Source organism: Rhinatrema bivittatum, chromosome 4 (assembly GCF_901001135.1).
Source record: "Rhinatrema bivittatum chromosome 4, aRhiBiv1.1, whole genome shotgun sequence".
NCBI lineage: Eukaryota > Metazoa > Chordata > Amphibia > Gymnophiona > Rhinatrematidae > Rhinatrema > Rhinatrema bivittatum.
The window spans coordinates 227,425,200-227,452,167 of NC_042618.1; the positions used below are offsets into that span (position 1 = coordinate 227,425,200).

General features: G+C 43.4%; 1 protein-coding gene across 3 annotated transcripts in view; it reads left to right on the forward strand.

The window, feature by feature from the left end:
• Window positions 1-26,968, forward strand: part of BORCS5 (BLOC-1 related complex subunit 5) — a 207,112-nt gene that overhangs the window by 1,899 nt on the left and 178,245 nt on the right. For all 3 annotated transcript variants that reach the window (XM_029599802.1, XM_029599800.1, XM_029599801.1), the window contains exon 3: window positions 18,022-18,165. In XM_029599802.1, coding sequence (XP_029455662.1) covers window positions 18,022-18,165 — 144 coding nt within the window. The remainder of the gene's footprint in view (window positions 1-18,021; window positions 18,166-26,968) is intronic.

The window sequence follows — 26,968 nt, forward strand, 5'->3', positions numbered from 1 at the left end:
TGGATGTAGGGAGCAACTGGAGCTATGTGCATTCTTGGATGAGTGAGAGAGAGAGATATCACTGTCATGTTTCTCTTTAGGCAGATGAACTATACATTCCCTATCACTAGTATAAGAGTGCAGAGTAAACGGTAGAAGAAGAAATGGAAGATAAACTTTACATTCTTGTTTTCTAAATGTTCTGGCTGAAATTTGAGTAAAGCTCCAGCATGCTGATGTGCTGTTGGGCATCCTTGCCAATGACTAGTGCCTCCCTTTCATATTAGCCAGCCATCAGAGTTTTCTGATCTGCAGAGAGAGAACCTGTAGAGATCTTCCCAGATGGGAATTCAACAGAAGCTTCTAAAAGATCCAGGGAAGAAAGGAGCTCCTCGTGCCTCATCACCAGACTCATGGAGCAAGGGTTTCCATACCGAAGTGGGGAATATCCAAGACAACCGACCACTCCCATCTAACTGAGGGCGTGCCAGAGGAGACCAGCCTTTTTCTTTCGAGCTAAACCATGATCCCTGAGTGGTACTGGAGCACAGCTATCAAACTCTGAAGCTTTCTTCAGAGTAGCTTTTACCACTCACCCTTGAAGGCTAACACGCAGTGAAATTCCTTCAAGGCATTGCAACAAAGGGGTGGCAACCTCTAGGGACCATCTGTCCTATACCATGACCAGAATCACTGGCCTGATGAGGCAAGGAATCACTCACAGTAGGGCCACTGTAACCAGCATTGCTTTGTGGAGGGGTGGGGAGAAGGCCCATCGACCCTCCGTCGGCCAGATAAATATCTGGAGAAATCCCTGTATCGACAATTCTTCTCGTTCACTAGCCAGCCTAGGGCAGGGCGGCACTACACCCCTGCATGGAGGAAGGTTCCTAGGGAGAGGGAAGAAGAGGCCTACTAAAGCTCCTGGACTCCAACTCTCAGGAACTAGTGCCTTTTTTATTTTGCCCACATAAAATGTTTTAAGAGCGGGGACTGAGAAGAACCAGGAATCAAAGAGTCTGAGGGAGGAGCAAGTGATACATTTTACTTGGGGCCCAGGAACTTTCCCACAAGCACACCAGGAATGCGAAAGTAAAACAGGCCCGCTGTGCATGACTTAAACTGTAGGCCTTCAGAATGCCTTTAACATGGTGCCCTTGGAAAATGAATCCTGTACTGAATGTACAGTCTCGCTGGGTTCATGCTGCCTGAGCACATGGAAACATAAAAGAGCCTTTCCACCCATGGTCGCATGCTTGGCCCCGAGGGCCTCTAACTGGTATCAGTACAAGTGGCAAATATGTGGCCACATGGGATACCCCAAACTGGTGGCCAGTGCTGCCGACGTGGACTGCTCAGATAGCAGGGCTGTCTGCATTCCTCTGCTTTGCGGGTTTTGAGAGAGCCTCTCTGGCTCTAATTACTTAGAGCCAAGGCTCACTTGTGGCTTCAGATGTCTTTGATCTGGTAGTCCCCGCTGTCAGAGCATTGTGGGATATGTCTCCTTCTTCCACTCAGTCAGGATGGCCTGACTTGGGTAGCAGGTACCGTGATCTATCAAAAGGAATGGATCTGGATCTTCCCAGATTGGTTGTAGGCATGTCAGACTGGTGCACTGGGGTGCGTTTTCTCACTCCTCACATAGTTTAAAGGATCTAGTGCAAAGAAGAAGAAGGAAGCGTGTGGTCTATAAACAGACCAGAAACCAAGGCTATCGGGCCAACCTGTTTGCAGTTCCTGCCCTTAATGGTTACATATGTGAACGGGCAACATCACTTTATAAACCCCATGTACTAAAGAAATTGAAGCCATTAGTTGAACACCAAGGTTTTCGCTCAGTCTTGCAGTCTTTGGTGCTGAACCAACTAGATTATTGTAATTCATTGTATCTGGGTTGGCCAGCAAACGTTTTACATCCTCTGCGAGTAATCCAAAACACTGCTGGGTGAATCCTGACAGGAACACTCCCCGGAGATCACACATCACGCTCGGACTTCATTGGCTTCCAGTTGCACAAAGAGTACAATTTACAGTACTTACCCTAATTCACAATCAAATTTGTAAAGACTCATCGATCTGGCTTAAAGCCACCCTCTGACTATATAAACCAGCCAGACAACTGAGATCATCATCTCAAAACATTTTAGAAGTTCCCGCATTAAAGATTGCAAGATTAGATATCACCTGTAAGAGAGGTGATATCTGCTCTTATGGAATTCCATTTCTGGCACCCTCTGAAATATTTCCTGCATAAAATGTTTAAGAAAGCATTAAAAATGTTCTTATTTTCTAAGGTGTATAATGTAACCAGGTGATTCCCCAAGCATTAATTTGAGGGCATATTTCTATGTACCATGCAGTAGAGAATTTTGCTTGTCATGATTTTTATTATCATAAACAATCAAGGGAAAAACAATTTAATTTATTTTAGAATTTCTAAAAAAATGTTTTAATTAAATATCAAACCCAATTTATTCTACAAACTTCCAAAACCAATTAAGATTGCAAGTAGGTTCTTTAATTTTCCAACCCCCCCCCCCCAATAGGCATGTGTTTAAAAACCTTTAATATAAGCAAATCTTCAGACCAACCTAACCTATCGAGCAAAAACAGAGCACACACAACATAAGGACACAAGACAAACACAACACAAAATATTCACAAATAAAATAAGAAAGAAAAAATACAATTTAAAACCTTCATCCACCGGACCCAAGAAAATGGATCTTGCAGTCTTTAGACGATGTTGTAAATCCTGCGCTCTATTGGTGAATGTTTACCAGGTACTGAAGCCTCTGTATCAAGAGGTACTACACAGTTCACCCCACAAAGGGGGGATTAATGTTTTTATAAAAAAGCTAAGCAAATTCACAAACGTGAGCTTTATAATCACAAGAGGGAACTTGGCAGTCCATCAGCCTCAATAAATGCTTTTAGCCCAAGAGCTTTAATAAAGTACCCAAAATGTTTTGCTGACATCAAGCTTCTTCAGGGGTTCAGACTCCAAAGCAACAGTTCTTCTCATCATTGTATGGATCCCGCAAATTAATTACCAATAGTGAAGTGATACCATCATAGATAATATTTTATCACAGTCCCCAAAAAAGGTTGGTGTACAGACAACCTGTACCTTCCAAATAATTATTTTTATTATGAATGTTTCTGATGATTTTAAGAAAAATCTGTTGAGTACAGAAGATATGGTCAGACAACATCAGCTAATCCAACAATCAGATATGCATCCTCAATTACAGATATCACACCGCATGTGTTATTATGTAAGTTGCCTTGTGAAAATGAAGAGTGCGGGTTAGAAATGTTTTAAAATAAAAAAGATTCGGAGACCAGTGATAGCTCAGAAAGCAAGCAGGTAGTTCTGGTGGGAGAAGCAGCACTTATGTTTTTAACAGTTTAGATTGCAAGGGTAGCATATGTTTAAACTGACTGTTTAGATGGACTGAACCAAATCACGATAAACCAAGAAGATGTAGTAGTCCTGACTGACAAACTGAAGAGTAGTAAATCACCTGGACCAGATGGTATACACCCCAGGTTCTGAAGGAACTAAAAAATGAAATTTCAGACCTATTAGTAAAAATTTGTAACCTCTCATTAAATAATCCATTGTACCTGAAGACTGGAGGGTGGCTAATGTAACCCCAATATTTAAAAAGGGCTCCAGGGGCGATCCAGGAAACTACAGACCAGTTAGCCTGACTTCAGTGCCAGGAAAAATAATGGAAAGTGTTCTAAAGATCAAAATCACAGAACATATAGAAAGACATGGTTTAATGGAACAAAGTCAGCATGGCTTTACCCAAGGCAAGTCTTGACTCACAAATCTGCTCCACTTTTTTGAAGGGGTTAATAAACATGTAGATAAAGGTGAACCGGTAGATGTAGTATATTTGGATTTTCAGAAGGCATTTGACAAAGTTCCTCATGAGAGGCTTCTAGGAAAAGTAAAAAGTTATGGGATAGGTGGCGATATCCTGTAATCGTGGATTACAAACGTGTTAAAAGACAGGAAACAGAGAATAGGATTAAATGGACAATTTTCTCAGTGGAGGGGGGTGGGCAATGGATTACTTCAGGGATCTGTACTGCGACCCATGCTTTTCAATATATTTATAAATGATCTGGAAAGGAATATGAGTGAGGTAATCAAATTTGCAGATGATACAAAATTATTCAGAGTAATTAAATCACAAGCGGATTGTGATAAGTTGCAGGAGGACCTTGTGAGACTGGAAAATTGGGCATCGAAATGGCAGATGAAGTTTAATGTGGATAAGTGCAAGGTGATGCATATAGGGAAAAATAAACCATGCTATAGTTAGATGATGTTAGGTTCCATATTAGGAGCTACCACCCAGGAAAGAGATCTAGGCGTCATGGTGGATAATACATTGAAATCGTCGGCTCAGTGTGCTGCAGCAGTCAAAAAGCAAACAGCATGTTAGGAATTATTAGGAAGGGAATGGTGAATAAAACGGAAAAAGTCATAATGCCTCTGTATTGCTCCATGGTGAGACCACACCTTGAATAATGTATACAATTCTGGTAGCCACATCTCAAAAAAAAGATATAGTTGCAATGGAGAAGGTACAGAGAAAGGCGACCAATATGATAAAGGGGATGGAACAGCTCCCCTATAAGGAAAGACTAAAGAGGTTAGGACTTTTCATCTTAGAGAAGAGATGGCTGAAGGGGGATATGATAGAGGTGTTTAAAATCAATCGAGGTCTAGAATGGGTGTATGTGAATCGGTTATTTACTCTTTCAGATAATAGAAAGACCAGGGGGCACTCCATGAAGTTATAATGTAGCACATTTAAAATTAATCGGAGAAAGTTCTTTTTCACTCAATGCACAAGTAAACTCTGGAATTTGTTGGCAGTGGATGTGGTTAGTACAATTAGTGTGTGGCTGAGTTTAAAAAAGTTTTGGATAAGTTCTTGGAGGAGAAGTCCAGTACCTGCTATTAATCAAGTTGACTTAGAAAATAGCCACTGCTATTACAAGCAAAAGTAACATGGGATAGACTTAGTTTTTGGGTACTTGTCTCAGGTACTTACAGCCTGGATTGGCCACTGTTGGAAATGCTGGGCTTGATGGACCCTTGGTCTGACCCAGTATGGCATGTTCTTATGTTCTTATGACTTCCTCAGGAGGAGTTCACGTGATGTTTTGAGAGAGTACAGATGCATGTGGTGTGCTCTCTGGGGCCCCCATGTTGTTCTGTTCAATTTTCTGCTAAACCAGCGTGCAGATTGGAGTCCGAAGTGCCGGGATCGCCCTCAGAGTATCTCTTGCCTTGGTGAGAATAATTTTCTTTGAGCGACGTCAACGTGGTCCTCTGAAAAAGAGGATAAACAGAAATCAGCAGATTCCCAGATGGCTGACTCCAGCGATATCAATGATGCAGATTGGCCTGCTGAAGTTTTGGAACAGCCTGCTTAAGATATAGCCGCAATAGTTATTGCTGCAATGGATGGTTGTTTTACAAACTTAACCAGCCAAATTCAGGGACAGAGTACACAGTTTTTCGAATTTCAACAATATCTTGTAGAGGCGGAACAGAGAATCTCCTCAGTGGAAGGTAAAGTGGCAAATTTGGACTCTAACCTAATTGATTTACAGAAAATGAATAAATATTCAGAGAAAGTGGACAACCTGGAAAATCACTCACATTGCAATAATCTGAGGTTAGTCTGAATCCTGGAATCACTACTACCTAAGGCTGGGCTGGCTGAGAGGCTGGATACATGGCTACAAGCAGCCTTGGACTTAACAAATACTCTCGGGCCTCTGTGCATTGAAAGAGCACACCGTTTGGGCCAGTGAGGAAGACATTCTGATAGACCTTGATTGATAATACTAGGGAGTCTTAAATTTTGCACATAATGTGGATATCTTGCGGGCATATAGGAAAGTGGATTCTCTGTGCTTGGATTTTTTTTTTAAATTTTATCTTTATTGAATTTTCTTTTAAAAATTTTTCAAACAAAAATATCAGAAAGTAATACAGATGTAATTACTTAACATAATAACAATTTCCATAATCATCTACATCTCCATTACATAACCTATAAATGGGGGAGCAATTTCATAATAGTCAAAATAAAATTAAACATTTTTAAAGGAGAGAGAGACAATGGAATATTATTGATCATCAAGACTACCTCTTATTACATTTTTATCCAACAAAAATGTCTCCAACTGCAATGGATCAGAGAAACTGTACTTATTACCTTGATAGGTTACTAAACATAAACATGGATACTTTAAAAAGAAACTTGCTCCCTTGGCAATTAATTTAACCTTCAAGGAGAGGAAATGTCTCCTTTTTGCCTGTGTGGCTCGTGAGATGTCAGGAAAAATTAAGATTCTCTGACCACAAAAGTTTAATTCTTTGTGTTTAAGGAAATCCCTAAATACTTTATCTTTAGCAGCTTCTAACTGGAAAGACAAATAAAGTGGCTGTCCTATAGATGATATCTATGGACTCTTCTAAAAAAGTCGAAACGCCCACTTTCCCCGTTTCCCTCTTCCTTTTCTCCCATTTTTTTTGAAAAATAAAATTTTTCTTAAACTACTGGTATCTCCTTCTCCTCATATTGCATAATCTCCCTTAAATATTTTTTAAACATTTCAATTGGTGACAGAAGTCTGGTCTGCAGGAAATTAATCACTCGCAAATTTTTATATCGCATTATATTCTCTATATTTTCTAGCTCTCTATGTACAGAGAGACTATCTCTAATATGGACAGAATCAATGTTTTCAAGTAACTTAATTTTCGATGTAATTTTCCCCACCTCCTCTTTCAGAGTAGCTACTTCCTTCATTTGTTCTTCTACCTTTACTTTAGTTGTATGTACAACAGCTGACAATGAATCATTCAGTTGTATAACATTATTATTAAGATTAGACATCAGTTTCCATAAATCTTTCATAGTTATATTGTCAGGGGGGTTATCAGGCCATTGTTCAGGCCTTTTCATCTCTCCTTCAACACAACCTTTATCCATTACAGCTATTTGGTTACTTATCTCTATGCTTCCTGAAGCAACGGGTTCAGTTCCCAAACGCAAAAATCCATCTGGAATTGATGCCAAAGGCTGTGGAGGAAGTGATGGTCCTTCACCAGGACTTAGGGGAGCATTTTTCAGCTTCCCTATCTTGTCCTCACTCGGTGATTCGATCCGCTTAAACACGTGATCATCCATAGGGCCCTTAGTAGCTATTGGTGAAATAGGAAAGCTTTTCACTTTCCTTTTCCTCCCCATGAATTTAAGGAGGAAAGTGTACCGTTGGAATTAACACAAATTTTCACTCAAAGAGCTTCGTACAGCCAGTGCCGGCTTGTCCGGTCTTTCCGGACTAAGCCGGACCAAGCCGCTCGCCCCTTGGGTGCTCGCGGCTTAGGTGCGCCGACGGCGACAGTGCGCCGATAGACCGTTGATTTAAAGGACTGGCACTGGCTGATGATGTCACCGTAACCCCGCCTCCTCTCCGAGTCTCAGCTGTTCCTCCGTGGCTGTTTATTGAGGGGCAGTCCAGGTACAGTGCTCGGGGCTACCGAGGGCGTCTCTCTCTCTCCTCCTCTTACCGCTCCCCCTCTCTGTGCTTGGATAATCAGAAGATTTTATTGTTTCAAGATTACTAGGCTTCTGTGCCTCAGAAGCGCAAAGCTTTTATTTTTTTCCCAGTTTGTACAAAACTATTCAAATTAAAAATACGCACAACCCAAATGTTTCCAGCATGGTTGAAAGTTTTGGATCGGGGAAAAATATCTTTTTTTGACTTTGTGGTGGACGTGCGCTTGTTTTTGTAAGATTTGGGCTCAGACGGTTTTTCATCTGCCAAAACGTGACTCTGTGTCTTTGACATTAGTGTCCCTATATTTTTATGACCTTAGCACTGGTCCAGTGATACTTCTCCTTTTTTTTTTTCATATGAGGCAAAAAGGGATATTTGTCAAGTGTTAGATGGGGGGAGGGCATTGCGTTAATGCGATGCCTCCTTTCCTGTTTCTATTGATTTTTGTGAATCCCAGTTGGTTGCATATAATTGGAATTTATACTGGGTATAACGGGATTCAAGATTGGAAGCATGGGGAAGGGAGGGGGAGAATTTTAGGGAATGGGAAGAATTTACAGGTTTTCATTGCTTTTGACAGTTGGTTGACAAATGTATAGCTGAGGATTTTATATATGACTGGTTGGGGGAGAGGTATAGGCTGGGAGGCCTCTCTACCCCCCCTTATTACTGTTTCATTTTTATTATGTTTGGAATTTGGGGATGGAAAAATCTCTTAAGTGTTTAACCTGGAATGTGTGTGGGATTGGGTCAGTGGTGAACGTTATAAACTACTTAAAGCAATGCAGTGTTATCACACAGATATTGCTTTCCTGCAGGAAGCCCACCTCACAGAAATAGAACATGAAATTAAAGTAATTTTGGCTGGGTGAGATATACTATGCTTTCACCACTACACATAGAGCAGGTGTAGGCATATTGCTCAATAAACATCTTTATTTTCAACTAGTGAATGTTTTTTTAAAGATGCCCAAGGTAGATATATTTTTGTAGAAGGCTATCTTTTTGCGATACAAGTATTTTGGGTAGCATTTATGCAACTAATGTTTATGATCATAATTTTTATGCTCTGTCGGTAAATTTTTTTTCTCTCTATCTCACTTACCACTATTTCTAGGTGGGGATTTTAATATAGCTTCTGATTCTGAACTTGACAGATCTCCCTCGAAAATTTCAAACCTGCAGTCTCCGAGGAGGGGCATCCTCTGTTTATGTCTTCATTTTCAGTTAATGAATGTTTGGTGCAAACTTCAACCTCTTGAGGTGGATTTTACCCACTTTTCAAGGGCACATGATGCCAAATCTCACATGGATTATTTATTTTTATTTGAATCTCTTTTTCCATAAAGTTACAGGGGTAGAGAGAGGTTTGTTGGAAAGTTTAGACTATGCACCTGTATGGGTGAATTTGGAGAGATTTCTGGCTCCATCGGGGGCATGGCAGCTGGAAGTTCCCCTCTCAGTGGGTTTTTTTTTTTAACAGCTGCTTTCATGGTTTTTTGAAGGATAAGTGGAAGGAATATGAGGAATTTAACAAGGAGCATATGAGTGAACTTATTTTATTTTGGGAAACAGCCAAAGCTGTACCATGAGAGGAAATAATGTATAATGTGCATAAAAGGAAGTCAAGAGCTCAAGATATGCTAAGAGTGGAAAAGCAACTGCGATCAGACAAAGCTAAACTACTTCAACAACATTCTTCTGCTAATAAAGCACAGTTTATAGCTGCACAGGTAGCCTTAAATACGTTAATACATCAACACACTAAAATGGGTTTATTATATTATAAATTTAACTTTTTCTTGCATGGTAATAAATCAGGCCGCATGTTGGCTAATGCAGTGTGCACATGGAGAAGGAGATTGCATATTATATCAGTTAGAGCACAAGATGGCCATTTGGTACATATAAATCTCAAGGTAATGGAAATATTTTTGCAGAGTACTATAAAAAGCTTTATAGCTCAGAAGAAGTAGATTAGTCTGAGATTAAGAATTACTTGAGTAAAGAAGGTCTGCCAAAGTTTTCTGAGAACAATTTACAGAATTTAAATGCTCCCCTACCCTTTTGGAGTATAGACCAGGGGTCGGGAACTTTTTTGGCTGAGAGAGCCATGAACGCCACATATTTAAAAATGTAATTCCGTGAGAGCCATACAAGACCTACCAAATTAATTTACTACAACCCCCTACTCTCCTGACACCCCCCAAGGCCTGCCAAATTAATTTACTACAACCCCCCACCCTCCTGACCCCCCAAGACCTGCCAAAAGTCCCTGGTGGTCCAGCGGGGGTCCGGGAGCGATCTCCTGGACTTGGGCTGTCGGCTGCCAATAGTCAAAATGGCGCCGACGGCCCTTTGCCCTCACTATGTCACTGGGTCGACCAATGGCAACGGTAGCCCCTGTGACATATGTAAGGGCAAAAGGTCGTCGACACCATTTTGATTACTGGCAGCCGACGGCCCTTTGCCCTTACTATGTCACAGGGGCTACCGCCGCCATTGGTCGACCCCAGTGACATAGTGAGGGCAAAGGGCCGTCAGCGCCATTTTGACTACTGATATTAAATTATGGGCAAAAATAATGGCTGATCGCCTTTCCAAATTACTTCACACTCTGGAATCTACTGAACAGGTAGATTTTGTTATGCAGTTGTAAATGTATGTAAACTGCTAGCATCCATGGAAGATTCAATTCATTCACAGCTTAGTTCGTTACTTATTAATTTTGATGCTGAAAAAGCTTTTGATAGGGTGGATTGGACTGTTTTGTTTGAAGTACTGAAAACATTGTTTTGAAGGCAATTTTTTGGATTTTATATACTTACTGTATAATCACCATAGTAGTATATAGGGTACACATCTCATCAAACATTGTTTTGACAGGTTGCTATGCCCACTTCTGATTGAAGACCTGCCCCTTTCCCCATCCTCAGCCAATCAGCGTTCACTTCCATGTCAAGTCCTGCTCACAGGTCCTGCCTCCTAGCCAATCAGTTTTCACTTCTGGTTTAAGCCCTGCCCCTTTCTCCACCTTAGCCACGCCCCTTGGAACATGCGAAGATTGTTGTTTAATGACTTTGTCAAATGTTTTCTGGAAATTCAGATACACTATATCAACTGGCTCACCTTTATTTACAAGTTTGTGTAGGCCCTCAAAAAAATGTAGCAAATTTGTGAGGTAAAATTTCCTGTGGCTAAATCCATGTTGGCTTTGTCCCTTTAAACAATGCTTATCTACATGTTCAGCAATTTTGTTCTATATGATAATTTCTACCATTTTTCCTGGCACAGATGTCAGACTCGCTGATCTGTAGTTTCCTAGATCACTCCTTGATCCCTTTTTAAAAATTGGCGTTACATTGGCAACCCTCCAGACTTCAGGTACCATAGACGATGATATTGATAGTTTACAAATTTCCAGTAGCAGATCCACAGTTTTATTTCTCAGTTCTTTCAGCACTCTGGGATGTATACCATCTGGTCCAGGTGATTTGCTACTCTTTAGTTTGTCAGTTTGCCCTAGTACATCTTTCAGGTTCACTAACATTTGCTTCATTTACTCTGAATCATCACTTTTGAATATCATTTCTGGCTTGGGTATATTTCTTACATCTTCCCCAGTGAATACTGAAGTAAATAATTCATTTAGGGGTACATTTTAAAAAACAGCGCGCACGCGTACTTTTGTTCGCGCACCACGCGCAAACAAAAGTACGCTGGATTTTATGAGATACACGCGTAGCCGCGCGTATCTTATAAAATCCGGGGTCGGTGTGCGCAAGAGGGTGCACATTTGTGCAACCTGCGCGTGCCGAGCCCGGCGCGCGCTGCCTGTTCCCTCCGCCTCCCCTCACCTTTCCCTCCCTTCCCCTACCTAACCCATCCCCCCGGTCCTATCTAAACCCCCCCTTACCATTGTCGGCAGATTTACGCCTGCCAGCGGGCTGCTGGCGCGCCATCCCCCGACCCGGGGGCTGGTCTGGAGGCCTCAACCACGCCCCCGGGCCGGCGTCATGCCCCCGACACGCCTCCTGCCCCGCCCCAAATTTTGCGCCGCCCACCCGACACGCCCCCTTTGCAAAGCCCCGGGACTTATGCGCTTCCCGGGGCTTGCGCGCGCCATCGAGCCTATGCAAAATAGGCTCGGTGCGCGCAGGGGCCTTTTAAGACGGTTACGCGCATAACTTATGCGCGTAACCCTTTTAAAATCCTGCCCATAGTCTCTTTGCTATGGCTTTGTCATCCCTAAGTGACTCCTTTACCCCTTGATCATCTAATGGTCCAGCTGAGACCCTTGCAGGCTTTTTATCTCGAATGTACCTGAAAAAGTCTTTGAGTTTTTACTTCCACGGCAAGCTTCTTTTCAAATTCTCTCTTTGCTTTTCTTATCAATGCTTTGCATCTGACTTGCCAGTGCTTATGCTGTTTGCTGTTTCCTTCATTCGGATCCATTTTCCATTTCTTGCAAGATGTTCTTTTAGCTATTAGAGCCTCTCTCACCTCACCTTTCAACCATGCTGGAAGTCATTTATCCTTCCACCTTTTCTAATGCATGGAATACATCTGGTCTGGGCTTCAATGATGGGATTTTTAAACAATATCTATGCCTAAGCTAAACTCTAACCTTTGCAGGTGCTCTTTTCAGTTTTTTCCTAACCATTTTCCTCATTTTATCATAGTTACCTTTTCAAAAGTTAAATGATGTAGTAGATTTTTTTTTGTGCTCCCTCCAGTTATTAAGTCAGATTTGATAATGTTGTGATCACTATTGCCAAGTAGCTCAAACACTGTTACCTCTTGCACCAAATCCTGTATTCCACTAAAGATTAGATCAAAAACAGCTTCCCCTCGTATTGGTTCTTGTACCAGCTACTCCATCAAGCAGTAATTTACCGTATTTCATCTAGGAACTTTACCTCTGTAGCATGTCCTGATGTGACATCCACTCAGTCAATACTGGGGTAATTGAAATTACCCATTATTACTGGTTGCCGCCTGCCTTGACTTCGGACCGGTCCTTGCTTCTCCCGTTCCAGCCTTGTAAGTCCCAGTGGTCCCGATCCCTACGGGCTCCTCCTGGGAGGATCCCGGGTTCCCTGGGTGAAGACATCACCAGGCCATCTGGCTAGCCGCCTCCCGGCCTAACGAAAGGATACCCCCTTTCTCCAGGCCGGCCCAAGGGTCCACCATTCCTCCCGGACATAACAAAGAGTGCAAATTGTTTATTCTCATACAGGATAGGGGTCATCCTCCGCTGCTTGGATCCTGGCCTTGCATTCGTTAAACCCAAGGAAGTGAGAACAATAGTGTGGTCAGAGAATGAGATGTCACAGATATTGCTGGCTGATAGGTGCTAAATAAGTGTTCAGCAAGTAAATTATAATCAATACACATATACAAATTTGGGTACATTTTTAAAAAGTACACCGGATTTTATAAGATACGCGCGTAGCTTATAAAATCCGGGATCGGCGCGCGCAAGGGGGTGCACATTTGTGCAACATGTGAGCGCCAAGCCCTGCGCGCACTGCCCGTTCCACCCCCTGGCCCTATCTAGACCCCCCCTACCTTTATTCGAAAAGTTACTACTGCCTCCGGGCAGTAGTAACTTACGCTCGCTGGCGCGGCAGGCCCCGACACAGACCGCTGTGTCGGGGCACTTGGCCACGCCACCGGCCGCCCCTTTTTGCAAGCCCCGGGACTTACGCGCGTCCCGGGACATGTGCGCGCTGCCGAGCCTATGCAAAATAGGTTCGGCGTGCGCAGGGCCGTTTTTAGAAGGGTTATGCGCGTAACCCTTTTAAAATCCGGCCCATTGTGTACATGAGAACAATGAGTAAACTCCAAATCCTCTAAGTGTAAAGTGCGCCACAAATCTATCAGCTGAAGCTCTTTATACAAGAACCTAATGCCCATATTTGCTTGTTTCTTCTTTGGAGTTTTAGAGGGTTTGCGGTGAACCTAGGGGGTTATTAGTAGTATCGAAGTCTCCTCCCATTATAATAGAGTAAACTTTCCATTGAGATATTTTAGCCATCAAGGTGGTGTAAAATTATTGACCAGTAATAATTTAACTTTTAGGATCAGATACCAGTTTCTCCTTATAAAAATCTATATTTTTATGGATAAGGATGACCACTCCTCATTGGAAGTAAAAGAGGAAAAATAGCACTGGCCTACCTATTCCTTTTGTAATTTATGATGTTCCTGATCTTTTCAGATGTGTCTCCTTGAACATTTTTTTTTCTTTTTATAGGGGAGTACAAGCCATCTATATTAAGAGATCCAATTGTGATAGTCATAAATACCTGTAAGTGTTCATGGTGCAGAGTGCAAAACTGTTAAAAAGGGTGGAACCTCCTAGCCATGGTCCCCCCTTGTTTGAAAATAATATGCAACATTTTCTGTATTAACAATGAAGCAAGCCAAGCCAACCAGCCACAATCACACAAACATACACATCTCACACAATCAGACATCCCTATTACTCCTAAAAGCATTACTAGTATCACTCTTAAACCCAGGGTCCGATCCGCTCCGGGTCCAGCGCCGTTCTTTGGAACAATCCAGGTAACTCAGAAAATCTGAAACTTCAATCTAGGATCCTGGGTCTCTGGGAATGAGCAAGGATTTCAAGAAACCAATAAAGATTCGCCCAGCCAAAAACACTTATGAGGCAGTTAAACAAAGTCACTCCTGCGATGAATCAGTCAAAAACAAACTTTTAGGCGAGATAAGGCCTCTCTATATGTAACAATCACCGTACCTTATCAGAGTCCTATGGTATCCAAGAATTGCTTTATTTCTTAAGAACATAAGAACATAAGAACTTGCCATGCTGGGTCAGACCAAGGGTCCATCAAGCCCAGCATCCTGTTTCCAACAGAGGCCAAAACCAGGCCACAAGAACCTGGCAATTACCCAAACACTAAGAAGAACCCATGCTACTGATGCAATTAATAGCAGTGGCTATTCCCTAAGGGGCGGATTTTAAAAGGAGCGCGAATAGGCCTACTTTTGTTTGCGCTCAGGCGCAAACAAAAGTACGCTGGATTTTAGTAGATACGCGTGGAGCCGCGCATATCTACTAAAAAACCTGGATCGGCGCGCGCAAGGCTATGGATTTTGTATAGCCGGTGCGCGCCGAGCCGCGCAGCCTACCCCCGTTCCCTCCGAGGCCGCTCCGAAATCGGAGCGGCCTCGGAGGGAATCCTCTAACACCCTCCCCTCACCTTCCCCTCCCTTCCTCTACCTAACCCACCCGCCTGGCCCTGTCTATACCCCCCCGGCCCTGTCTATACCCCCCCCTTACCTTTGTTGGGGGATTTACGCCTCCCAGAGGGAGGCGTAAATCCCCGTGCGCCAGTGGGCCTCCTGCGCGCCGGGCCGCGACCTGGGGGCGGGTACGGAGGGCGCGGCCACGCCCCCGGACCGCCCCGGGCCGTAGCCACGCCCCCGTACCCGCCCCCAAAACGCTGCCAACACGCCCCGAAAACGCCGCGACGACCGGGACCGCCCCCGACACGCCCCCCAACACGCCCCCTCCGAAAACCCCGGGACTTGCGCGAGTCCCGGGGCTCTGCGCGCGCCGGTAGGCCTATGTAAAATAGGCTTACCGGCGCGCAGGGCCCTGCTCGCGTAAATCCGCCCAGTTTTGGGCGGATTTACGTGAGCAGGGCTCTAAAAATCCGCCCCTAAATTTCTTCCTTGGTAGTGAACAATCGGGAACACCACTGATGGAATACCCTCAGACGAGCAGGGTATTTGTAAGGCAAATTTAATGTGCGCATTAAATAGTCGGGTGCGATATAATGTTAACTCGTCTGCGTGCCGAAAAATTAGGGAATAGGAGCAGCTTGTTACCTTCATAAGAAAGCTCTTTCTTCTTCCGGAACGCTTGCAAGATTTTAGCTTTATCTGTGAAATTAAGATATTTTGAATTGCATGACTGGGTTTGGTTATATTCGCTGCCATGGAGCCCAACCGGTGCGTACATTCCGCTAGAATCAGATGGCCTATTCCCGTCACTGGTAGGGCTTCCGGCAGCCAGGCTTCGAACCTCTGCAGCAGAGATTCTCCCTGCAGTGATTCCAGTAGACCCAAAACTCGGATATTGTTCCATCTGCTATGGTTCTCCAACTCATCCTGCTTGTCTTCCAGCTCCCGATTTCTTTTTTTGCAACTGCATAATTGAAGAGTCAACACTGTCCAGCTGTTTTTCTTGGCATCCCACCTTCTGCGCTATAGCATTTATCACAAACTGATTATATTCAAATTTCTCATGTAGCTCCTTCAGAGACAATTGCAGCTTTTGTAGCTGGTCATTTAAGGCTATAGACTGCTTTTGTGAGCTCTCTTAAAAGAGCCTCAGATACCCCCTCAGATTACGAGCGTGTGTCCACCACAATTTTATCTTCCTGCGGCGCTGTTTTTTCGCTACAGGTTACTTCTGCTGGCTTGTTATCTGGGTGTTTTGTTTTGTTTTATAACAAAATTGACGCTTAGCTGCGCTTCATTGCTGGAAGTCCTTTGCACTGAATCTTAATGGCCAAATATTTGACCATTCCTCAAGCTTTCTTAGATCACTTCTCCATCTATTCCCTCAGCGAGGTCTACTTTGTTGCAGACTTCGGTGTCATCTGCAAAAAGACACACTTTTCCATTAAAAACCTTCACAGGATTCAAGGCTGTAGTGGTCACCGGTTTGACTACTTACTCCAAACAGGCCAACTCAGGATCTGGATTGCTACCAGCTGGTATGACTGGACCAGGCACGGTAAAAACGGGTTGTGTGATACACTGGCTGGCTTTGCAGAGCCCTGCGAGGTTCCAGAGATGCTTAGAGAGCTGACCTTGTGGCTCTGCCAGCCACCTCAATAACCCATTCCATATAAACCCAGAGAAAGTGCTGCACAATTGGAATCATCCACATTATGGTTTTGCCACTGTTATGGGAGGAATGAGTGTGGGATGTTTTGTTCGGGTCACTGAGTATTGAATAGTATAGTCCTGTCTGGCCACAGGACTGTGAGGAAAGCATGAAATATCATTAGCGTGTGGCAGCCCATGTCGGATCACAGACACAGATTTTAAAGACTGAAATGTTGTCAAACGGAAATGACTCGTAGTTTCCCTCCAGGGTTTGCCTGTAGCGTGCCTCTTCTAATGTTTGCACTTGCTATGGGTGGGGGAATCCGGGGCCAGCTTTTCAGCCAGGCCAGTGGCTGAAGCTAAAACAGTGACAGACTTCAAAAAGGCCTGGGAGAAATGCAGCGGATCTTTAATTGCTAAGGCGTGAAGAGAAGCCAGAGATCAACTTTTGGTCTTTGACACTGCAAAAGGAAGCAAGTTGAGCAGAGCAGATGGACTTTATGGTTCTTTTTCGTCATAGTCCTGCGTGTGTTTCTGTAGCCAAGAAGGATTGGAACTGTCATCCTTTTTCCAAAAGGTGAATTTTAAAACCAGAGCGCGGGGCACATATGTACGCGCATTTGCTGGCTTGCGCGAAAGGACACGGCCATTTAATAACATACACGAGTATATGTGCGCATGTTATAAAATAGGATGAACGTGCGCGCAAATTCCGCCTCTAGCGCGTAAGTGGGGGAGTTTTATAAAGGGTGTGCGCAGACGCCATTACCAGTTTTCCCAGGTAAGGGATAGGACTCACTAACCCCCCTAGTTAAATGGCCTCCGTTTTAACCTGTTAGCCCCAACCCTTAAAACCCTGCTCGTCTCTTTACTTTGTTTTAGGACTTACATGCCATCCATAGCAGAGGCAAAGTTACGCGGTAGGGGGACCCCAGCATGCACTTGTGCGCGTAAGTATTTATGCGCTGGTTTCATTCATAAATCCAGGAACGCCCATGCCCCGCCCAGACCCCACCCCTTTTCCGGCAAAATGTATTTGCCCACGTAGCGGGAGATATGCGCGTACTTGGGTGGCTTTTAAAATCCGCTTGGCACGTGCTGGCCCGAGATACTCGCATAACTCCCAGTTTTGGCGCGCGCAGGGTTTTTAAAATTCACCTGCAAGGGTCTTGACAGTCTTGGTTGGGCAATACCATCTTCCTGGCTTCTGCTGGGTTTGGGAGGCAATTAACTTCTTTCCCATAGCAAATTTAGACTTTCCACCTTGTTCAAAATGTCAGGCTGAGCATTCGTTCTTGGGTTTATTTGGTGGGCTCGAGCTCAGCACTCTTTTGGTGTTGCATATGAGCCAAAGTAGAGACTGTAAGATGTAGGATTGGCAACTACCTCATAGTATATTAAGTCTAACCTAGGAAGGAAATACTATCTATTTGTGTGTATTTATCTAGTCATTTAAAAAACTGCTACTGTGGCAGTGACAGTGGACCATCTGCCAGCTCTTTGGGTTGTCACTCTGAAGTGCTGCTTCAGTCACTTATTGTAACATTTTTTTTTTTTTTAAAGCTTCCCCTTCTCCAGCAAAGCAACGAGCCAAAATGGATGACATAGTGGTGGTGGCACAGGGAACCCAGACTCTGCGAAATGTGAGCACTGACCCAGAGGTCATCAAGCTGCAGGAAATTCCACCTTTCCAGCCCCTCTTGAAAGGTAGGAAGCTGTTAAGTTTTTCCTTTTTTTTGCTTGAAACTTTCCAAATTCTATCTCCCCCCCCCCCCCCCCCCCCCAATTTGCCAGCCTACACAAGTGTAGGTTGGAGATTTATGAAGTGGACTTTTGATTCTTGCTCTGATTGGCGGCTGGTGATTGTAGCCCGGCAAGCAAAAATGTGCAGACAGCATAGAATTTTCAATAATTTTTTTTTTAAATGCAGATGTCCTTAACACATTTAATTTAACTGGAAACATTTTTTTTCAGTTGGCTGTGAGATTTTACTGCCATCTGCTGGACCATGATATTGTAACATGTGGTTCTCATTCTTTCCTTGGGCTATAATGTTCACTGAGCAGACACTGTAAGGCTCTTAAGCAGAGGAACACAGCCATCGCATTTGGCACTATTAGAACTTGTACAAATGTTCATAGATGTTCATGTTTCTGCCCCGCTGATTGCTGGCTCTCTTCAGAACTTGTTAGGCCGGAATGGTTTTATTATGTTCCATTGAACGCAGAGCTATTGTGGGTAGACCACATCAACTTAAGTCATGCTATCTTCTATCTATTTATCTCTATGTCTTCTATATATACATAATATGCTTAGCGAAAACTGTGCTATCCCTTTGTCTATCAGTGCTTCGCTGGCTCTGATTGTAAGGGGCCGCTCCATGATCCTTTGAGCCTGTACTGCAGTTCTGCACAGAACCCCAATCGAGACATGAGAATGGAGGGAGGCAGCACCAGATATGGACAGGCAGGTGGTAAGAGACCTAGGCAGCTACAATGCTCGTACAAAGTGAGACACAGCCATGCAGGAATGTACACTGAGCCATGGGAGGGAGGCAGTGGGGACAGGCAGGAACAAGAGTCTCACAGCTACAGAGGCAGGAGGGCGGAATGGAGAGGAGACCTGGGATTGAGTTGGGGGAGGTAGGGACACACATTCTCCATTGAGAAAATAATAAGTAGCATTTTAATCCAAAGAGCATGCCACGTTCAAAAATGGATCATGAAATTGTCTTATGCAAACTTTTGTTGGCCATAATTCCTTCCTGAAATCATGCAAATAGTTTCGGTTAGCACCTTCCATGCTAATGCTCTGCTTGAAGGGGTTTATGGATATCATAACTTTGAGAAAGTGGTCTGATGATGGTCCTGAATGCATCATTTCATCTAGTTTCAGGAAAAAAATATTTGTGGCAGGATGCTTTATTGTTTAGTCACGTTTATGTTGGATAAAGCGGAAGTGGGCACCAGGCTTTTTCCCCAGCAAGTTTGGGGCGTCATCTTGCTTTACCCTGGTTGAACACTAACTGAACAATAAAGGATCTTACTGTATCTTACATGTTCTGAAATTATATTAAATATATACAGAGAGATGCAGAGGTAAATATTCAAAACATAACCAACTATCTAAGTTAGCCGAATAAACTTATCTGGCTAACTTTGACGGGATATTCAGCTGCACAACTATGCAGCTGAATATCCCCGAATAAATTCCTACTTAGCCGGATAAGTTTAGACTGATATGGAGCAGGTCTGACTTGGGGCCAGTTTCATTAAGGCTTTTCTCCTATTTTTCATCTATGGGAAAAACCCTTAGTGAATCAGGTCCTTAGACGGATAACTTATCCGGTAAAGTAGTACCATTCCGTTATGCCCATCCACCCCGTTATGCCCATTGTCTGCCCTCGAGTTATCTTGCTAAAAACTTAGCCGGATAAGTGACTTATCATTCTAAGTGGCAGCCGCTGAACATAGCTGGATATTCAGTGGCTGCTACTTAGCTGCATAAGTCTTACTTCTCCTAAGACAAGCAGGATGGTAGTCCTCACACACGGGTGACATCATCAAATGGAGCCCCGATATGGAAAACTTATGTCAAAGTTTCTAGAACTTTGACTTGGCACACTGAGCATGCCCAGCATGCCCTATACCACGCATCCATGTGGGGGTCCCTCTCCAGTCTTTCTTTTTCTGCGGAGCTGCAGCATCACTGTTGGTGAGCTCTAATCTTGGCCTTTTAGGCCTGTTTTTGGAAAACTTTATCTTTTCGCATCTTTTGCGGGTTTTTCAACGTTCGACGCCCGGTCCTTCTCAGTCCATCCCTGATAGCGTTCCTAGTCAGGATTTTCATTTATCGGTAAGTTTCCTTTCATGGCCTACTCTCCTATGGCGGTGGTGCTTTGGTGCCTGCCAGCCATCAACGCCCACCACCATCGATTTTGATTTTGTGCCCCTTTTATTTCATCCCGTCATGGCCATGTCTGGTTTCCGGCGATGCCCTTGGTGCCCAAGGACCATGACCGTTGCGGACCACCATGGGACATATATCCTCTGTCTGGGGGCATCGCATGACGATTGGGGTTGCCATTTATGCGCACAAATGACTCCAAAGGGACATTGTCTTTGGCTCGACAAAATGGAACAACTCTTCGGGTCGAGGAAGACTGAGCCATCAGCACCTGCATTGGCGGCATCGACATCTTTGCACTTTTGAGCTACACTGATGGACACTGTCACATCAATGTCAGCAGGACCGTCAGTTCCTTTGATGCTATCGGCAGATAAGGGCGTCAGAGATTGTCTACCGTTGAGCTCCTCCAGGCCGAGGATGTCGGGTTCCTCGTCTTCTGCCTCAGCACTGGGGAAAGACCGGGCAGAGCATCGAGGGAAGCTAAAGAAGCATTGGCACTGGTCCCTGCTGATGCATGGTGGTGTGCATGAGGATGAATGGCACATGTTTTGATGCCCCTGAAGTGACCCAGTGGCAAGGAGTGCCAGTCCTCCATTGGTGCTGGGGGTCCATGACGGTCTCAACCGGTCATGATGCCAGTCACTGATCCACCTCGCTGGTCCGAAGAAGATCTGGCCATCCTTCCTTCCTCCCAATTGGTCTTGGTATCGGCAGCTTTGAGAAGCTGGAGTGGCAAGTCCAGCTGGCGGTGGAACAGCCGATGCAGGGCATCGGTCTTGTGGCATCGATAACACCTGAGCTGGTACCATCTGTCCTGGAACCGCTACTGGAGAAGCTCAATGTGCTCATCGGTGCATTACCGATTCAGCTGGTGTCTGTTTCTGGGACGGCATCGGTGCCTGTCGGGGCACCACAGCCTCTCCCTACCGATAATGGTAGTCATTGCTGGTTCCTTGGAGGGGGAAGCTCTACTTAGGCTGGCAGAGACGCCAAGCCTTATAGCTCCTCGTCCAGCACTTTTTAGGACTGCCTTTTTGCTGGTCTTATTTGCCGCTTTAAGGGCGAGCTGGAGTGTGTGTGAATTGCAGCATGAAGACATGATATTGCAGGAAAGCTACTTACCAATAAGCATTGGGTGGTCCAAGACAGACTAGGTAGGGAAAGGACCTTGGGTAAAGGCTTTGGGCAGGAGGAATAGCAACCTGCCCAGTGGCTAATGTAAGAACCTTTTTGCAGATTAGGACAGAAAAGAGGGAGTTTTCTTGGTCCACAGAGATAAATCATCACTTTCTAGTTCCCAGTTTGTGGCTATAATGAAGAAAGGTCTATGGCATGCAGAGCTCAACCCAGCAGTCTATAGTATCCATTCTTTTTGCATAAGAGCGGCAACCTTTGCAGCTCCTGAAGGGGCCTCTGCCAACAAGCTTAAAAATGTGTTCTCCGAGGACAGCAGGATGTTAGTCCTCATGAAACCTGCCCACCACCTTGTGGAATTGGGTTTCTCCTGTTACAAGACTGGAGAGGGACCCCACTTGGACGTGTGTGGTATAGGGCATGATCAATGTGTGAAGACAAAGTTCTAGAAACTGACATAAGTTTTCCGTTTCGGGGCTCCATCTGATGATGTCACCCACGTGTGAGGACTAACATCCTTCTGTCCTCGGAGGACACCTATTACAGGTAAGCAACTCTGCTTCATTCGGCTGAGTAGCTTTGAATACAGACTTCACAGTATATGGTTCAATTTTCTGTAAATTCTGCTGCACACCTTGTCACTGACTTGGGACAAGAACAGGAAGAGGAGGAAAACATACTAAATTACTGAGCTAGTGGGCTACACAGATACTGGCATCGATGTGGGACTGGCATGAACATGCTCCTGGGAAACTGAGCCGACAGACTTGCAACAAAATAATAAATTGTGAAAAATCTTCAAGGAGGGGAAGGATCCCTTGTTATGTGCCAGTTATAGATCAGTCTTTCTATTAAATGTTGATTGTAAAGTACTTGCAAAAATATTATGCTTTTAAAAAGGAGTATTATATTTCCTGTATAGTTTATCCCGACCAAGCAGGGTTTATAACAGGGCGTTATGGGTTTGATAACATCAGGCTCTCGGTGAACATTTTATAGTCTGTTAAGGATTCAGACACTAGCCTGGTCATTGTTCACTGGATGCTGAACTAGCTTTTGATAAGATAAAGTGGTCCTATTTGTTTAGCACGTTATCTAAATTTGGTTTGGTGGACAGTTTTCTAGGTTGTGTTAAAACCCTTGATCTTGCCCCCTTGGCGGCTCTGAAGGTTAGTATGTGGAAATCTTTTTCTTTAATGCAGGGCATGCGGCAGGGTGGCCTCCTGTCGCCTTTATTATTTGCGTTGGCTATGGAGCCATTTAATGTTTCAGTGAGGGGGGCGGGGGGCAAGGAAATACAGGGGCGGTTGAACCTCATTTGGATGATACACTGATATATTTGGCAGACCCAAATTCTTCCCTTCTGCATTTAATGGCACCGATGGGGACATTTGGCTTTAAGTCTCGAGATTCTCAATTAGTTTCTCCAAATCCTTAATTAAGAGTTGTAGGATACATGATATTTAGGGGTAATGATGCCAAATGATCAGGCGTTGTTGTCAGTTCAACATATTTATGTAGATTTAGATTCTGCCTTTTGGCACATCGAAGTGGATTACATTCATGAACTGTGGGGATTTCCCTGTCCCCAGAGGGTTTACAACCAAAGGGGGTTCATTTATCAAGGCATGATATTTTACTGCATGGGGTGAACATATCGAGAGGGAGGTGGCATTCCCACGATATATTGCCCCTCCCCAGTAAAATAGCGCAGAGGTTTTGCAGCAATAGATTTAATCACAGAAAAACCCGAGATAAAAATATATTTTTTAATACATTTATTTATATTCCGTCTTTCAGACACTTCAAAGTAGATTACATTCAGGTACTATAGGTATGGGCCCCCAGAGAGCACAGGTAAATACCTAAAGTAGAGTCTAAGTTTGTATCTGAGGCAATGGAGTGACTTGCCCAAGATCACAAAGAGCAGCAGCAGGATTCAAACCCTGGCTTCCCTGGTTTGCAGCCCACTGCTCTAACACTAGGCTACTCCTCCTCCACTCCAGTAAAAAAAAAAATATTTAAAATCATGTGACAACACTTCCCACCTCCCTTCCCAAATCCTTCCCCTTTCCATAAAAATCATCTGCCCTGGATCCCACTTCCATAGATGAAATCTTTGGCTTCCAGTGGCCCTCCCCACCCTAGTCACTGCCTCCTAGACTCCCCTTATATAGAAAACTTCTCTGATGTCTAGTGGGACCCCCCCCCCCCCCCACTGGACCCCTCATACCTTTTGAAGAAATCCCTGGTATTTAGTGGAGCCTGGAGCGTCCCCTAGCTCATGGCTGGTTGATGCTATCTTTAAAAATGATGGACACCAGCTTATGTCCCTGGGAAATGGGGCGGAGCATTGCTTCATGATTTTAAATTAGTTTTTTGGTTTTTTTTGCTTTTGCCTCCGCTGGGCCATTTCTAGAGGTGATGGGGATGGGCAAGGGTATTTTTTCACTTTGGGAGGGGGTGTCATATTTGGTCTATGTGGCCCCTTAATGTTACCATGGAAACATCGGGTCATGTGTTAAATGTTTTACTGTTTGTTTTACTTTTTTTTAAACTGTTACATGTAAAGCCTGTTGCTAATTTATTGTTTCACTGTAAACCGAGGTGATGTATGTCTATACGTACCGCGGTATAAAAGAATCTATAAATAAATAAATAAATAAATAAATAAATGTGCTAGAGCCCAATGCTCCTGCAGGAAAATATCAACACCACCTAAATTTTCGGTGAAATAGCGTGGTTTCCCTTAATTTTGGCAATCCATGTTATTTTAGTAGCATAGCATTACCTACACATTAGCTTCTTTGCATACATTTGAAAAATGTGTGCCTGTAAATGCACGAAAAGCAGCTAATTTCAATAGGGGCAGATTTTTCATCAAAAAAAGTGATATATTGCTGTGATATGGGTATATCCCACAATAAATGCTGTTTTTCGCGCATTATATGCTTATTGCAGCCTGGTAAATCTACATGTGAGTTTGTCTTTGAGGCAATGGAGGTAAACTATGGAAGACTTGCTAGAAGGAATTAAAGTAGATTTAGACAGGCAGAGAGAGATGACAGCCTCTTGGCTGAGTAGGAGTAATAAGGTTTAAAGTGTTGATCCTTCCTCAGATATTTTTATTCTTTCAATTTCTCACTCATACCTTGCATATTTTTATTTTATGATTCTGCAGAATTATTTTTTGAAATTTGTTTGGAAGGGATAAAGAACACGTAAAGAGAGGGCTCGAAAACTCACATTTTTTCCAAGCTGAATGGAGGGATCGCGTTCCGCGATATTCAGTTCTGTTAATGGAGTACATGTCGGAAAGCCAAACAGTAAAACAGGGGTGCAAACCCACAGCCTGTGCTCATAGGCTTGATATTGACAGACATCTGGTTCTCCTTGTAGCTTTACCTGCTTATATTTTTGATGAGCAGAAAGAGAGGAAAGCATTAGCTATAAATCATCTTTCCATTCCTCAGTGGGCACACGTGGAGAAAAATCTGTAGCGCAGTGAACACATCTCCTTGTTTCTGTCTGCCCAGCTGTTTTCTAGAGACATGGGGAAGGCTCTTGGCGCACTCTGCGTAAATATGCGGTCATTTTCCTTTTTCTCAGATTTTCTGCAGTAGCGAGTTTATGATAAGGGAAGGGATTTGTAGCTGCACTAGGGAACTTGCCACGTTTAATCCATCCATAACGGGGTCTTTAGAAATTGCTGTTTAGGAAAGGAAGTCTTAAGAGCCTGATCTCTTTACAGGCCTATAGTTGTCGGGATATCAGGCTTCGCTCATAATTCTGCTTCACAGTGGGAAGAGACCTGGGGACCACAGAATCAAAAGAACTTTTGGTCCTTTTCATGGCAAAGTACTGTTAAGGGTTCCAACTTGTTAGCTTTGGTTAACACACACGTACAGATTTGTCTGAGGATGCATATCGCTCCACGGAGGATGAGTAGATGGGATCCTAAAGCTTCTCCCCCATGCTGGTGAAACTGTAATTTGCCAGACTCGTTTATTCATTTATTATGGGACTGTCCTTTGATTTCGTTTTTTTTCGAAGGCTGCACGTTAACACTTTTTCAAGGATTGTGGATTTGGAATTCCTGTTCACTCTCTCCGGTTTTTTTGAGGAGAGGATAGTTGGTGGGTAGCCTTCCAAGACAACTTGTCACTTGATGCAAAGTCTGTTACTAGCTGCCAGAAGTGGATTTCCTCCTACAGTATTGAAGTGGATACAAAAGTCTGAGATATAGTAAGTAAATAAATAATAATAATAATGATGATAAACAATTATGGAAAAAATGACTTGGGAATTAAGACAAACTGAGCATGTTTTGAATGTCTAGCCTCACTTTCTAAATTATAGACTGATTCATGAGGTTAATCTTGCTGGATTTATGAGTTCCTTTGCAGAAAAGTATTGTGCTTTTTTTTTTTTTTTCCTTCTGATTTTATGCTGAGGGATTTTTATCTAAAGCGGGGTATGGTTGGCTAACACCTTCGAGTGGTTATTTGACACAGCCTATAACTACCCACACACTTGAAAACAACTAAGAATCTTATATCCGTTGACTGCTATAAACTGTTGGGCAGCATTTCCAAGTGCTTGAGCATGCTGCTACAATCTTACTGCCTTTTTGAGGTGATATTTACTTATTTAAACTTAGGCATTATCGTCAATTGTTTAGCTATTTGCAAGTTAGTGCGTCTGTTGTATGACTAGGTATCGATTTCATTTCAAATTCATGTTTGCTAAAATTTGTCACCACTGTTGACTTCTCTCTGATTTCAGTTCTTTCTGTGCACCTTCTTCCATTGTGGAATGCTGCTACTGATCTTTTATTGTATGCTACCATCCTAATATATTTATACATATATATATATGTGTTTTAGATTTTTATATTCTGCTTTTCGGCACTTTAAAGTGTACATCAAAGCGGATTACATTCAGGTACTGTAGGTATTTCCCTATCCCCACAGGGCTTACATTCTAATTTTGTACCTGAGGGTACGGTGGGTAAAGTGACTTGCCCAAGGTCATAAGGAGTGAGAGTGGGATCTGAACGCTGGTTTCCCTGGGTTGTAGCCCACTGCCCTCCACTCCTGCCTTGAGTGTGTTTCATATTTAAAATGGCGGGAAATGAAGCCAAATAAATAAGTTTGGAGTGGGGGATGGGGGTTGGAATGTGTTCTTGAGTTTTCTTATTCTGAGCGCATTGTGCTTCCCTATACAACTCTATCATGATCTCTGATGATTAGCAAATGGACTCTGTACAGTGAAAAACCTGAATTCCAGGAAGTTATGTCTTAATTTTGCTGGGGTTTCTTTATTTTGTATGTATATGTACATATTTTACAGTGGGCAATTGCATTGGACCTGCAGATTAAAAAAAGTTTTAAATAAGTATTAAGAATTGTATGAGTGTTGATTTCTCTTGTTTTGGAATATTTGAAATAATGATTAATAAAATAGC